This window comes from Aythya marila (genome assembly GCF_965140915.1).
Source record: "Aythya marila genome assembly, chromosome: 1".
NCBI classification, from domain to species: Eukaryota; Metazoa; Chordata; class Aves; order Anseriformes; family Anatidae; genus Aythya; species Aythya marila.
This window is the reverse complement of record NC_139042.1, coordinates 3,914,455-3,929,166: the sequence shown is the minus strand read 5'-3', so window position 1 is coordinate 3,929,166 and position 14,712 is coordinate 3,914,455. Positions and strand designations below refer to the sequence as shown.

The window sequence follows — 14,712 nt, the reverse complement described above, 5'->3', positions numbered from 1 at the left end:
CAGGTCAATAAGGTTCAAATCTTGGGAGAAGTTTTCAAAACCATGAGGGCCCAAGCCTTTCAGGAACTGAGCCATGAGGGAGTTGTTCTGAGAGCAATGATCATCCAGTCGTGAGATTTCTAGAAGTGATTGGTGTCCAGTTCTTTCCTCAAATTAATATTACATTTTATTACTAACTGTCATGAAGGAAAGATGCCTTCTTTTCCCTTTGGAGGAGCTACAACCCACAGTCACCAACAGTGCAGACAAACACGATGCCATAGGAGATTTTAGAGGACTAATTCATCATGGAGCAGAACGGAGGCAGATGCATGCAGTGGGGAGCTTGAGAAACTGGCCAACAGCTGGACACAAGGCCGAGCCCACTCACAGATACTAAAAAGATCAGATGAAGAAGACCCAATGTTTTGATACTGCTAGGTTAGACTAGATCTAAAGAGGCAAAGACAAGAAAATCTGCATCTGGATGTGTTTTGCTAAATCTAGTTAATAAGCACTTTCCTTCTATACTTCAAATACCACCTTCATTAGCCACAGTCATACAAGCATACAAGCATTAGGTTGCTTTTTCTCCTGTACTTCTTAAGACAATTTAAGCAATGTGCTTTCATCGGAGCATTTCATTCAGGCAGCTTTGCTGTTTGTTTTGTAAAATATCCGAGAGACTGTCAAAGGTTTCTTGTAAAAGGTTAACAATTAAGGCTTCTACCCACATAAAGAATCGTCAGCACCTCCTAACCCTTCAGTGATGGGACCTTATAAATAGCTTCATTGAGCAGGTTAAACAAACAGGGCAGATACTGCTTCTTGCTGCAAACAACATAGAATTTACTTTCTTTCATTGAGCCTGGTCAGAGCTCTTAGAAATTTTGCTTTTCATCATCCAGTCTTCTCCTTCTCTTCTTTTCCTGGGTCCAGGGCTTCTCAGAAAGTTGAGTGGCAGTGAGACGTGTTGCAAACCACGTCTCCCAGTGTCACTTTAGCAAGTCCCTGACCGGGATTCAGCTGAATATCAACACATTTAGTCCTTTGTCAGATTGACAGTGGCATCCTGGTGCTCCCCTTACAGGCAAGGTTCTCAGCTGAGCCTAACTGATGATTTGTATCCCGGCTGCCCAACACGTGCCAAACCCTTTCAGAAACTCATTTGTGTTATCTGTGGGGCTGAGGGAGTCTTTCTGGATGGCTACTCCTTAATTTTCTTTTCTTTTTTCACATAAGCATACCTTTCTTGTTTAATAAGAAACCCTTTAGCAAGATCTTTTCTATTCTTTTTCCTAACCTCAATTCCTTAGTTCAGATGTCATCTAGCTCAGTAGAGGGGTTTCCAAATTCAGCTTTTCCTACAGCTAAACTGAAGAAGCTAGAAAGGGATTGACTCAGTTCAAGGAAAGACCATCAAGATAATTTTTTGGCACAGTTAAGAGGCAAGTGGGCAGAGCTTGTTTAACAGACAGAGCTTTTTTCTACAGGCAGCTTTTGAGGGAGATACTGCCACAAGCAATAAACTTGAAGGTCTGTATGTTCTGCTGTTGCCTTTTCTTCTTTTGTCCTTCATCTGTCAGCTCAGGCATTCTCTGTGTCCATGTGCTTGATCATGATGCCCTTGGCTTTTACCTGGCATGCTACCAATTTTTCTGTCTATCCAGTGCTAGACAGCCCTGAGATGTTTTGACCCAAGACAGGTGCATTCAGACCAAAGTGGTCGAGGTATGTTTTGCTGCATCCCGCCTTATTATTAAGCAAAAAGGTCACAACAGCTAAAGCCATGAGATCACGTTTGTACCAAATGACTGTGTTTATAGGTACTTACCAGAAAGGTTTCCCAGCACGTCGCAGATGAAGTACTATGAGAATGTAAAATTTCCTGAGCAAGCGATTAACAGATTACTACAATTATCCTCTTAATGTCCCTGTAAGAAAATGGGCCTCAGTTGTAATTTTGCAGGTGGAGTACTAGAACACATGCAGACCAGCTGATAGGACCAGTGTTGAACAAAAAGTCTTTAGCAGAAGAAGAAATATTGCTGGGATCACCTGATTTCAATTGTAAGGCTCGTACCAACATGAAATAACTTTCTAGGTTTTCACACAAGGGTGCTGTGGTGAAGGTTCATCCAGAGCAGAAGAATAAATCCCCAGCATGTCTATGTCAGTAAAATGTGAAGTGGTAAATAAGATCAAAGAGATGAAAAGATTTATAGCGGCAAATTAAAATATTTATTATGAATATCTTGGCTGAGGCTGGCTGAGTAGTCATGATAACCATCTCCATACATCTGAAACTTTTGAAGGAGAAGGCACAATGAGTTTTGGAGGAAATATTTTGAGGAGCTTCAGAAATTCATAGAGGTGAGACTTCCCCTTGGCACCTATTCTCAGTCAGGGAAAGAATATAGATTTCTTTCAGCAAAAGAGGATTTAGAATGTGTGGGATTTTCTTTTTCCAATGAAAAATGTTCAGCAAAAGCAGTATTTTTTTTCTATGTCCCAGTGCCAAGCACAGTGTCAGCAGAAAATGGCTATGAATAAGAAGTGTTGGAAGGACCAATGTCTAAGTTATGAGACATTGGGTCAGATACAGTATTAAAGTCAGATCTTTAATGTACTCCCATGGGAAGCTGAGAGATGGCTTTTGGGGAATTTACTTTTCTGTCTTCTGTTCTAAAACTCTTTTGGTCTGCTTAGATTTTGTAAAGCAGCATATCAAACCTTCTTTATATCTGAGCAATGGGAAAGTAAAGGTATCATTGCACTCTCTCTGTTTTGCCCCTGTAGCCCAGATCTTACCAAGAAGGCTTAAATTAATTTTCAAAGGAATAAAGACGATTTCACAAAGCAATGGTATAAAATGGTCTGATATACCATCTGGCATTCTAGATAGCAATTCGACAATGACTTGGTGTTTCAGGGAAGCCTTTATGGACAAATTCTAACAAAAAAATAGGGGAAGTCTAATTAGAGAAGTAGAAAAACATCAGAGTGCTGTTCATTGCAAAGCAAGAATCCATACACCCTAAAATAAAAGTAGTGAAGGAAACAAGCAAACAAAACAAAAGACAAACAGAAAACAGAGGCAGTATGCGGAATCTTTTAATAATTCAATGGGAAGACGAGGCTCTAGCTATGAGAAATTCAATTTTGTTCAACTGCAGAAAACACTCTGAACTGGCAGGCCTAGCCTGATGGAATAAATCTCTTCTATTAACATGAGAGATAATTTTATGTAAATATATTGGGAGACCTTCTAGCAGAGCTGAGCGTCTTAGCAATACCACTTAACTTGTTTGTAGTGTAATTGCATTTAGACCAAGGTCTTCTGAAGGAAATGGCTGACTAAATTAGCATTAACCAGGTTCCTGGGGGGCTCGGTGCGTTGTGGGTAGTCAATCTTGCCTCCAGAAAGGACACGTTGACACCAGAGAAGCCAGCTGCTTCCCACGCACTGTATTCACTGTTTTTCCCAAGCGGGGCAAATTTTATCACCTAGGGAAGGAGAAGATTTGAGAATCTAATCAAGCAGAGTCTGGGCTTTGTTTTTTCTCCAGTTCCCATCCCTCCTGCTTTTAACTGAATTCAGATTTGTGCGTGTTGCTCCAGCTCCTTTTTATCACTGTGGTTTTGGGAAGGATGTCCCCTTTGTGGGAATATATCTTTCCCTATAGCACATAAGGAAAGCTATTGTTGTAGTCCTCTGGGGGACTGGTGGATGCAGCTGGGCTTGTCGATGAGCTGCTTCTCTGCAAAGGGATGCTAGTGAGTTAGTGAGCACATCGATGCACAAATGGTGGTGGAGGCAGCACTGCAAAACGTCAGCTAGGATGGGAATGAAGCCTCTTGCTGGAAGGTTGGAGGTCAAATGCATCTGTTTGTCCATATTGTGCTGATTCCTGTTACTGAAGAAATAGTTGTCCGTGATATGTAATGGACAAGATGCTCGCTGATATAAAGCACATCCCCCCATTAACAGGAGCTGAGGATCTAAGCCAATGTGCTTGCTATATTACGTAGAAGTTTGCAACTGCTTGGACATGTTTTAAGTGGGGCAGCCGGGGAGACACCTGCAGCATTTTGTATTTTTTCCTTTGCTTGCTTTTAACTCTTGGAAGGAAGGAACAAGTGGAAGTATTCTTTCTGTGTTTGCAAAAACATAGCATGATCTTGTCTCTTGAGTATTTTAAAACACAAGCAGTCCCCATGTTGACTTGAATATGCAATCAGGGAGCCAGAATACTGAGTGCCTCATGCTCTGCAACAAGGTTTTAGTCTGTAGTGATTTCTTGCCTTTCATAAAACGTGCAGCCATCTGGTAAGGAGCTGAGAGGAGACAGTTCCAAACCCTTCCACGGGGCTCCCTAAAGGATAGGAAAGGAGACGGGGCGGGGTGGAGGGAATCACGGAAAAATCTGGGAAGAAAAAGGCTAGCTCTTCACTCAGGTATGTGATTGCACATACTAGCTTTGTACAAAATTGCCCTATGGTTGGTGACCTGTAGGCTTCAGCAGGGTCATTCCAAGCATTGACATTATTCCCAGCATATTCCGTGGTATTGTGATCCTTTGAGTTATGCTTTGCCTGCCTGTTAGAGAGTGACATATGTTTTACTTTACTGTATTTGGCTATTATTTTAAATTTGTTGTCTACTGGAAGTTGGGTTAGAGCCTTCAGTGGGAGAAGCAACAGAAATACGAAAAACGTTATTAACTACAAGCTGGCTCCAAGTCTTTTCCTGCATGACTCCTAAAAAGTCGGTGATGATATATCAGAGAAGACTCGGTGACAGAAAAATAAGTTCCATTATCTCATTTTCCTGTGTTCTATTCCAAAATTGTATATGAATCAAGTCACATTTTAGATTGCCGGCACATTCTGGTAACGCTTCGAGAATTTCTGTTAATATTGGAGCTCTCTGTTTAGATCAGTAGGAGTTTTAAGGCTCCCTGACAAATGGTCTGTTTTCTGTGCTGTGGAATATACAACGACTGCAGCCCTTACTTAATAGAAATTATACGTTATCTCCTTGCATTATACAATATCGGATTTTCCGATGGACTCAAAGAAAATAACTTGATCTTTCAAGTGTTTATGAAATCAACGTTACAAAACAGTGCAGATATCATTTGCCTGAGTGAACCAGCGAAGTGACATTTCTCAGCTCAAGTGGGCAGATAGCGAGTGCAGCTGGGATGATTTACTCTTGCTGAGAACTGGTCCCACACCTGTAGAAACATTGGCGTTCAATATCTGCTCTCCACCAGGACAACAGTAAGGAAAATCACTCACCGGGTCATGTTAGCACACTGACACCACAATTTGCTGTTGTTGCTCAGAAAAATAGTTGGCCTCAGCCAGCAATTGGGCTCAGACACTCTCACGGACGTGTGATGCTTTGTCTTTACAGAAAGCTCCTCAGGTAGCAGCATAGCAATGACTTAGAGGTCTGGAAACAGGCTTTGGAATGAGAACCCAGAAAATCTGTCTTTGGCTTTACTGCAGATTTTCTGCCTGACCTTGGACAACTGAAAACCACTCTGCTTTATTTGCTTTCTCTGTAAAATACCTATCATGCAGTATTAATCAATGTTTGTAAAGATCCTTGAGATCCCCAGATAAAAGCACATTACATGGCATAGAGTAATTGGAATACACGTAGTCTATAAAATAGTGCAAGCTACCAAACTTGGAAAAAGACAGGCAGGAAAAGCCCGTCTTGTTAACTTGCTCCATTCCTCAAGCATTTTGTAGGGAAGCTATCTGAACCTAGCAAATTATCTGTCATGTTCTTCCCAAGTGGTAACTTAAGGGTCTTTGTGAAATCTGGATGAAATAAGCCGTCAAGCCCAGTGTGCCTCTTACCTCTGAGGGCTTCTGTGCTGTAAATATGTCCGTGCAGTACTTAAAATGCTTCTGTGCTCTTTGAGTTTAAAATGTGATTTGCCCTTCGTTAGGGCAGTATTGTCAAGGCACTGTGAAACTTAGCTGGTTACAGCAAATTCCCATGTCATGTTGTGAACCCTACAGAAGCTCATAGTTTGTGAAGTATCTGCTGCAGCACTTGTGTTTTTCAAGAATGGGTTAAAGGTAAGCCTTAATTCTGGTGTCAAATGTTCTTACACACCTCATGAGAAAATCTTCAAGAGCAGCATGCCACCATCAGGCCAGACTGCATGGCCCCATGCTTTCCAAGACAAAAGGGCTGCCTAATTAAAAGGAGCTCCAAGCCCCAGAAATAGAGGAAAATCCTCCCTTTGTCAAAAGACTTACCATTTCTTACCATTTCTCTCCTTCTTCTTCCAGACATGCATGTGTGATTCGAGGCCAGGTGATGACAGCAGACGGGACCCCTCTGGTTGGAGTCAACATCAGCTTTGTCAACAATCCTCTTTTTGGGTACACGATCAGCAGACAGGACGGCAGGTAGGATATTTTTATAGGATTTACAGTGTTCAAGCAGTGAGTGCAGTGTTAATGCTATCAACACTAAGGAAGAACTGCCAAGGGCACATTTATTGTTTATGCATTTTGAAGATGTTGATGCCTTATTGCTGTTGTTGGTTGTTATTCTTATTATTTATTAACTTTGTAATATAAACTAGAATCATTAGCCAACAATTAGGCAATGAACTGCGCATGCGTGCAGTTTCCTTCAGTTCTATTCTTGTTAATTCATGTTGAAATGATTAGGAAGAAGTCATTAAAATTACAGTTGTTTTAGAGGCAAGTGCTTAAAATCTGAACAATCACTCTCAACCAAAACAAAACCATTGCAAATTGGGAAAGCCTTTCATCTTATCTTTTGTCTGTCGGCGCTAATTGGCTCCCTTTCTTTTAAGAACAAAAATGAAATATTAGGGGTTCCAGCTGCACATGCCCTGTGTATTGACTACAAACCACTAGCACTTGGGAGAGGATTTATGGATTTTAGCACCTCTCCAATTCACCACTTTCATTAAAGGTTTGACTTGGCCAGAGGAGCTGATAGAATTATAATGAAAGAGAGGAACGTGTGCTAGCAACGTGTGATTAATGCTGCCTTGTTCATGCTCGGGGGGGTTTGCACCTACTCTAACAGTGATGGTGACTAGGAGGCTTAGTGATGCTGCATCTATTGTAGGATATGACAATAAAGAGGCATCCCTGGAAAACTCATGGTCTCCTTCAGAAAAGGATGCCTTTGCAGTTCCTATAGCTTAGGCATTAGAGCAAAAAGGAAAAAGCCTTGCACATTTATGCTATGAGTATCTATCAGACTCACTGAACACACTTTGCATGAACATGCTTTGCTTTCAAACTGCATGCTCGACATCAATTTGCTGTATATAGACCAGCACAAAATCTGCATATGTTAGAACATATATATCCGTGAAACTCTTGGACAATAATGCCTGGCATAACCTTTTTGCTGTCTGCTTGTTCCTTGCCCTATACAATACACAATTACTATGTGCAATATCTCATGTAGATTACAAGTACTCTGAGGAAGGGACCATCTCTTTGCTTTGCAGTTGCACTGTACTTAAAAGAGAGGGACCTTGCCTTTAACCACACCTCTAGCCAACAAACATAACAGGGCAAGAGGTGAGCAGTGCTATCCCTGCACCTTTCAATATTTGAGTTACTATTTCTTTCCACTTCAGCTATAAGGCTACTTCTGCTGGTGGATCAAGCCAGGGGTTTTCCTTTCACACCACGTCCTCCCCAGCCTCCAGCTCAGCCAGAAAGCGATGCAGCTGCAGCATCAGTATGCTCCACCAACCCTCAGTGAACTGCTGGTTCCTTGGGGCCCGCTGCCAGCCTCCAGAAGTTAAATTGGTTTCAAGGAGCTCAGTGCTGCTGTTTGCTGACTCAGCCCCTGACAGACGCTCAGGTCCAAGTGATACAAATGACAGAGATCAGCTGCCTCAGACAAGGGAATCCGAGAGCATGTGGGACTCATCCTGAAGCTGGGATTTCTGGTGGCAGCTGCTGGTGTTCAAACCCCAGGCAGCGCAGTGTCAGCTCTTCTGATCTCAATTTCTTCACCTTCCCCTCAAATCATTCTGCTTCTATGGAAATCTCGTGCAGGTCTGGTGCACGACGTTCAACAAATTGTCCAGCTGCAGTACTGAGGCTCTTGAATCACAAAAATAATCCCCAAATTGTCTAAGGCATACATGCAGGTATTTTCTGAAATGGAAGGGCAGTGCATCACTGTACTCTGGAGGTAATAAATAGGCAGGTGAAAGCCCTTTCTTAAAGAGCACCAGAATCCAGTGACTTCCTCTTTGGCAAAGCCTTCTAAAAATTAGCTTGAAATCTTCAAGAGCATTCAAACTAAAATTATCAGGGCAGAAAATGGCATTAGACATCCCTTAATTCTAATCCTAGTCTTGTTGCCAATTTAGTAGGTGTCATTAGATGCATCTCTGAACCTTTGTTAGACCAGCCAACCATCCTGTGAAGGGGAGGTAACATTTACTCACCTCCCTTACTGGTTCTAACAGCATTTATTGAACACTATTTGTAAAGCACTTTGGAAGTCACATAAAGAATTACGCTGTTGCTGTTTCTATTACGTACTTTGATGGTTTTCAGAATTAGACCATTTAGGAAGAAGCATCTCTCTTCTCATCAGCTTTTCCACAGCGCAGTTTTCGTGTGATTGAGTCACCATGGTTTAAGAAGTTGATGCTCTTTAGCAAAAAGTAGCTTCTCCTGAACTACAGTAACAGGCTGTATGCACCTCCATTCCGTGGCACTGCACAGTCATGCGGGGTCATCCAGTCCATCTCTGTTGTCGTTCAGGTTGGAAGAAAAATGGGAGCATGCATGCAAGCAGTTACCGTGTTCCAGAGGTTATGAGATAACTGCTTAAAACTCACTGCCTTTATAATTTGGCATATTCACTATAGGAATATCTATTCTTGAAAACGTGCGCTGAGTTCCCTTAAATTGATTTAGCAAATCAGTTTACTGATAGCAGGGCAATAACTGTGTTTTTAAAGTAAGGGAGTTTAAAGACAGAATTGCATCAGCTTAACTTGATTGGCTCCTAAGCTGATTTTGTTGCTTTAGTAATTTTTTTTCTGGCATGACCAAGTTTCAAAATGAGTACTGTAAGTGAAATTTCAGTTTTAAAATTACAGTGAAGTGAATTTTTCACCCCTGTGAATGGTTCAGCGTATCCCAGGTCTCTGCAGGTAGGTTCCACTCCCATTACAGCAGCCAGATACAGTCTCCAGTGGTGAAATCCTGGTCCTATTTAAGTCACGTTACTTAGTCTGTTCACAAAATCATCCCTGCTCCTCCCAGAAAACCTCTTTGAGAACATAAAGGCTTACATGTGATTCTTGCCTGATTATTGGGACACAGACTCTATTCAGGTAACAAGGCATGAAGATGAAATGCCAGCTCTGAAACCGCTCTGTTGTGTGATTTCTCTGTAAAGCAAGTTAATAGATGGAACAAAGTCTTTGTAATGGATTATAAACCACATTTTTTAAATAAAGCTTTAAATTTGATCAATCTGGTGGTTTATAAAGGCCATAAGACATCACGTGGTTGTGGGGGCACTGTTAATAAACAGACAGGGAAGTCTCCAGATATTTCCAGTCTCATCTCCCCGCTGTCACATTCAGCAACGTGGGCATCAGCTCTCTCAGAAATACATTGGCCTTTCAGAGCAAAGAGATGAGAAAGGGTTACGCTTTTCTGTGCTTATTTTTTTTTCTTTTGAGCCTGCATTGTGGATAAATAGAGAATTTCAGCCTTTGGCCTGTCTCTCTAGAGTCTTTTAAGAAAAACAGAACAATATGACGGTACAACAAGTCTGATTTTTTTAGAGTGATAAAAAAGACATCAGAGAACAGCAGCAAAACCAGAAATAAAATTATCTCATTCTTTCAATCCCAAGATGGTTTTGTTCCTGTTAAATTTAATTTCACTAAGGGAAGCTGGGAGGAGGGTGTTTTCAGTTTAGGTTTTTCTGTTTGGTTTTGCTTTTAGTTTTTTTGTGTTCAGTTCAGCAAGGTAACTTCCAATCTGCACCCTGTATCTCTGGGAAGAACAGCTCGTGTGCAGCAAGCAGCGCCTGCTGCAAAAGATTGCACTTCTGTGCTTTTCCAGCTGCTGGAGCCTGACATGGAGGTGGTGCTTTCCCTTCTGCGCCCTGTTTTGCAGATGCAGGAGAGGCAAGGCTGTTTCCCCAGACAGGTTACCATCCCTGACCAAGGCTCCTGGAAGCCAAGAACCGCTCACAAAGGAGCAAAACAGAGGTGTTTCCAAATAAAACCTCTTTCCCACTTGCCTAAAAATGTGTTGGGCATCATTTGTAATGTTTGTTTCTTTCCTCCCATTGCCCCTTTTAGTGCCCAGATTCATGCAAAGAGAGCCTCGCCCTCCTAGCTGCAGGGCTTGCCAAATGCTAATTGACTGTTAAAAATATCCTCATCAAAGTACAAATGCTGCGAGCCTTTGCTGGCAAGGACCTGCAAGTTGCTCGTCAGGCTCTTGCAAGCCAAGCTCCATAGGTCTGGGAAGTCGATGTCCCCAGCTGAGTGGTAGAATAAACACGTCATTAGGTTTTTAAAATGCTTTCCTCTCCCTCCCATGGACTCCATTTAACATTCTTTCCTGAATAACTCTCTTGTCATAATTATATTTACTAAATGGCACCTCAGTCTATTGTCCATAAATAATAATAATAATAATAATAATCTCTTTAGTGATTGCTTGCCAAAGATTTTTAGAAGTAATTTGTACCTTTTGTTTCCCCTCTGGGGATTTTGCAGCAGATCTGAAAGCCTCAGAATTAATTACAAAATAATTTTAGATACTTTTTTTCATCATCTTTCTTACCTTGTAATTACAAGGGGCATCGAGGCTGGCTCTGGGCTGTCAGCATGCTTTCAGATCCTGCTCCTCATGCACAGAGAAGTACTTGGGCACACAACTCTAAAGCACATGAGCAGCAGTGCTGAAGCCAGGGAGCCTCTCACACAACTGCAAGTTTGTCATACACCGTACAGCTGTCATATACCAGCTCCAAGCATCTCAAGTGAGAAGCAGGGAAGAGAAAACTTTCTGTGCCTGAAACCTGGGTTTGGCATTGCAACAGAATAGATACTGAAGAAAATAAATAAATAAATAACGCACAAACAAAAACAGGAGGTCTTCAATTTGTGCCAAAATCTCTTCCTTTCTCAGTTGTGCCTCTTGTTTCCATCTATACATAATAGATATATCCTGTAGTGCTTCGTTAAATATAGCACGAAGGTAAAACAAGCAAACGGCACTCTCTATCCCAACATCTTTACACCAAGAGGAAAAATATTTTCCTTCTTGAGATAGCATCCTTTCAGACAGCTCTGGAGGGCTGTCTGTTAACCCAACATGATATTCTATATTCTCTAACACTAATACAGACAGAAAAGCCACTTGGCTGGCGGTAGCCTAGGACGAAGTTGCAGATTTTAGTTGGACCATGGGCAGTGACTTACCTGCCCTGCTCTAAATGATTAAGAGTTAAAAAAAAAAAGATAAGTGTGTAAGTGCTGAGTGCTGGGCACAGAGACTGCCTTTCTGGTCCTCATTTCTTCCCCGTTCCTAGTACAGTAGGTTCAGTCTGCGACTGGGCTCCACATGTTCCCTACTTGCATTAGGTATTACTCAGGTTAGCAGTGAATGCCAAGACAATTTATATGCTGGCATGTCAGAGAAACCACTTTCCAAATAGTTTATTTCAGCATGTGTATTGATCCAATCTGTGACTCTGGTGGGATGAAAAATACGTTAAGAAAAAAGAAAATGAGCGTGTATGGTCAAATAACACTAGAAAAGCAATAGCAAAGACAAACATTTTTCTCAAAAAAAAAAGGGGGGGGGAAGGGGGGGATGGAAATATTTTAATGTACAAGTACATAACAGGCAAAGAAAGTGTTTGTACTCCTGCCTATTCTACTTGCTCTTGCCCAACAACAGCTTCTTTGAGCTGTAGGTTTTATATTTGTAAAATGTGAGTGATGGTATTCCTGTGGCCTATGAGGACTTGTGATTACTTCTCTGCTACAAACATATTTCCTTGCTACAAACACACGGGGTGTTGCTTGCACTAACCTTGTTTTCCACCTCTTAAAACAGCTTCGATCTTGTTACCATCGGCGGGATCTCCATTATCCTGCACTTCGAGCGGGCTCCCTTCATCACGCAGGAGCACACGCTGTGGCTGCCCTGGGATCGCTTCTTCGTCATGGAAACCATCGTCATGAGGCACGAGGAGAATGAGATCCCCAGCTGTGATCTCAGTAACTTCGCTCGGCCCAACCCCGTGGTCTCGCCATCCCCGCTGACAGCTTTTGCAAGTTCCTGCTCAGAGAAAGGCCCTATCATTCCTGAAATCCAGGTATGAACCCTATGAGCCCAGAAGAAGATAACCCAGTTCCTTTCTATCCTTCTTTTACCTGTTTTGACCAAATTGAACAATAGTATGCTTCTGTGTCTTTCCCTCCCCCCCTGCTTCGCTGAAAAGAAGCACTCCCAGTTTGTCTCCCCATTTTTCAGACGTCTGCTAGGAGCACAAACTCACGAGCACACACGTAGCCAGGTTTGTTTCTCCTTATCCCTGAGAGATGGAGACAAAGCACTTGCGGCTGGCAGTGCAAACCTACATTGGCTTTGCTTCTTTGCCTTCACCTTGGAAGGCAAAATTCACCCAGGAATTCAAATGGGACCCCGTGCAACCTGCAGCAACCTTCTGGCAGCCCTTTGGCAGTCAATACTCTAAAGCACAGTGCAAGGCTTAGGAGCTTCTTATACTCATGCTTTTCTTCTGCTCAGGAGCAACTTTCATCCGCTGGGCATTACAGACTTCAGTGGGAGGGTACTGGGTGTGAAATTCCTTGGGTTTTGAAGACACAGCCCTCAGTCTGCAAAGCTGCTGGGGCATGCAGTCAGCCAGGGAAAGGCCTGGCAAATGGCCAGCACGTGGAGCACCTGGATTTTATTGCGTTTCATGACACATGGGACGGCTGAGCAGAGTGGGAGGGTGGCTTTTTATTCCTCATCCCCATTTTCCTGGTGTTTAAGGACATATGGGTCACATAAAGTAGTTGTAACAACCTGCCATGGGTTCAAAGTATTTTGCTGAGTGGAAACTGAATGATGCAAACAACTCAGTTCCCCATCCTCTGTAAAAATACTCACTTCTACACGTGGATGTGGCAGAATTCAAGCTTTCCTTTCCTGGGCATGTTATTCCCTGGGTTTTAGATGCCAGCATTCAGAGTGTCCTGGGTATTGCTTTTAGTGACAAATAATAACCTGCCAAGGTAGAAATAATAACAAGTGTAGCGACAAATTGTGTGCTTCCTGCTTGACTCCATTGGGGTTTCGGTAGCATTAATGAGGAGAGAAGTCACTTCATATCTTCTAATTGTGGAACACCAGGTACTGAACCAGGTACTGAACAAATGAGTCTAGTGGTCTCTTTACGTTTCCCTCTGGGCCATATCCTGTGAACTTTTCCCACACTAATTTCCAATTAGAGGCCCTGGGTTTGTCCCAGCTTAATTACTAAATAAGTCTCATATCTTGTAATGTCCATCAGATTGCAAATTCTCGGTTCTATTTTCACGTCTCTTTTTCTTATTCCAACAAGCACCATGAAAGGCGATGTTCAGTGCTGAAAGAAGCAAATATCTGATACAGTGATACTATAATCATAATCTCACTCAACCTCACTCATTATTTGGTAGGGTACTTGTTAGATTTTGTTAATTATATCTATCGAACTAAAACATTCTATAATTTCTCTTCAATAACAGTGTGTCTGTCTATTGACTGTGAAAGCGGCCAGGGATGTAGATCATAAGCAATGGTTCGATACGATTTCCTGACTATAGATGGGCAGTGCCATTTGAAATGCCCTGCAAATATTGTGCTTGGTCTCCAACTGGCAATTCAGAATAATTCTCCTATCAATGTCTTGCATTACATCTGCCAAACCGTTGTGAATGTCACGGATAACGTGGACATCCCAAATGGCACTGGACACCTGTAGTTACGGAATGTAATTAAGTGGGATTCATTTTGAGATTAAGGTATCTAAATCAGGTGTTCACCTACAGTCGTCTGGAGGTGTGCTGGATGTTCGAGCTCCCATTAAACCTGACAGAAACCTAATCAATACTGTCAGCAGAGCCTACAGATCAATTAAACTGACCATCTTGAAGGTATCAGATTGCCACTGACAGTATTGGTTAGATCTCTGCTGACTATAATCAATGCTTAGATGCCTAGCTCATATACACACACTTATATGTCAACATTTGGATTTAGTTGCTGGATTTAGATGCTTAAACTGGAATGGAATCCCACTCAAATTAATATGGCAAGACCCACCTTCTGAAGAACCTCCTTCTTCCTTTTGCCAACAGAGATACCTGGAAGAGTATCTTTGAGGAGGCTCCTAACTTTTAGGTTCCTAAATTCCCTCATACAAGATGATGAACAGTACTTTTCCCACATGCCAAATGATTGAACCCAAACCTATAAAATTGTATTCTTCCTCAAATACTGACAGATGAAGGTAAAAGAGTTTGTGATGCAGGAGTCATGGAAGAGAATCTGCAATTGTAGCAGAGTCCTGACCGTTCTCAGTTCATAAATGGACTACTTTTAATTCCTGCACTGGGTATACATAGAATATAAAATAACCTAGCTGTCAGCCACTGCAGC

At 42.0% G+C, this 14,712-nt stretch overlaps 1 protein-coding gene across 3 annotated transcripts in view; it reads left to right on the top strand.

Annotated features, from left to right (window-relative positions):
* Positions 1-14,712, top strand: part of TENM4 (teneurin transmembrane protein 4) — a 597,100-nt gene that overhangs the window by 511,892 nt on the left and 70,496 nt on the right. For all 3 annotated transcript variants that reach the window (XM_082754369.1, XM_082754368.1, XM_082754367.1), the window contains 2 exons: positions 6,298-6,417; positions 12,118-12,379. In XM_082754369.1, the coding sequence (XP_082610495.1) occupies positions 6,298-6,417; positions 12,118-12,379 (382 nt within the window). The remainder of the gene's footprint in view (positions 1-6,297; positions 6,418-12,117; positions 12,380-14,712) is intronic.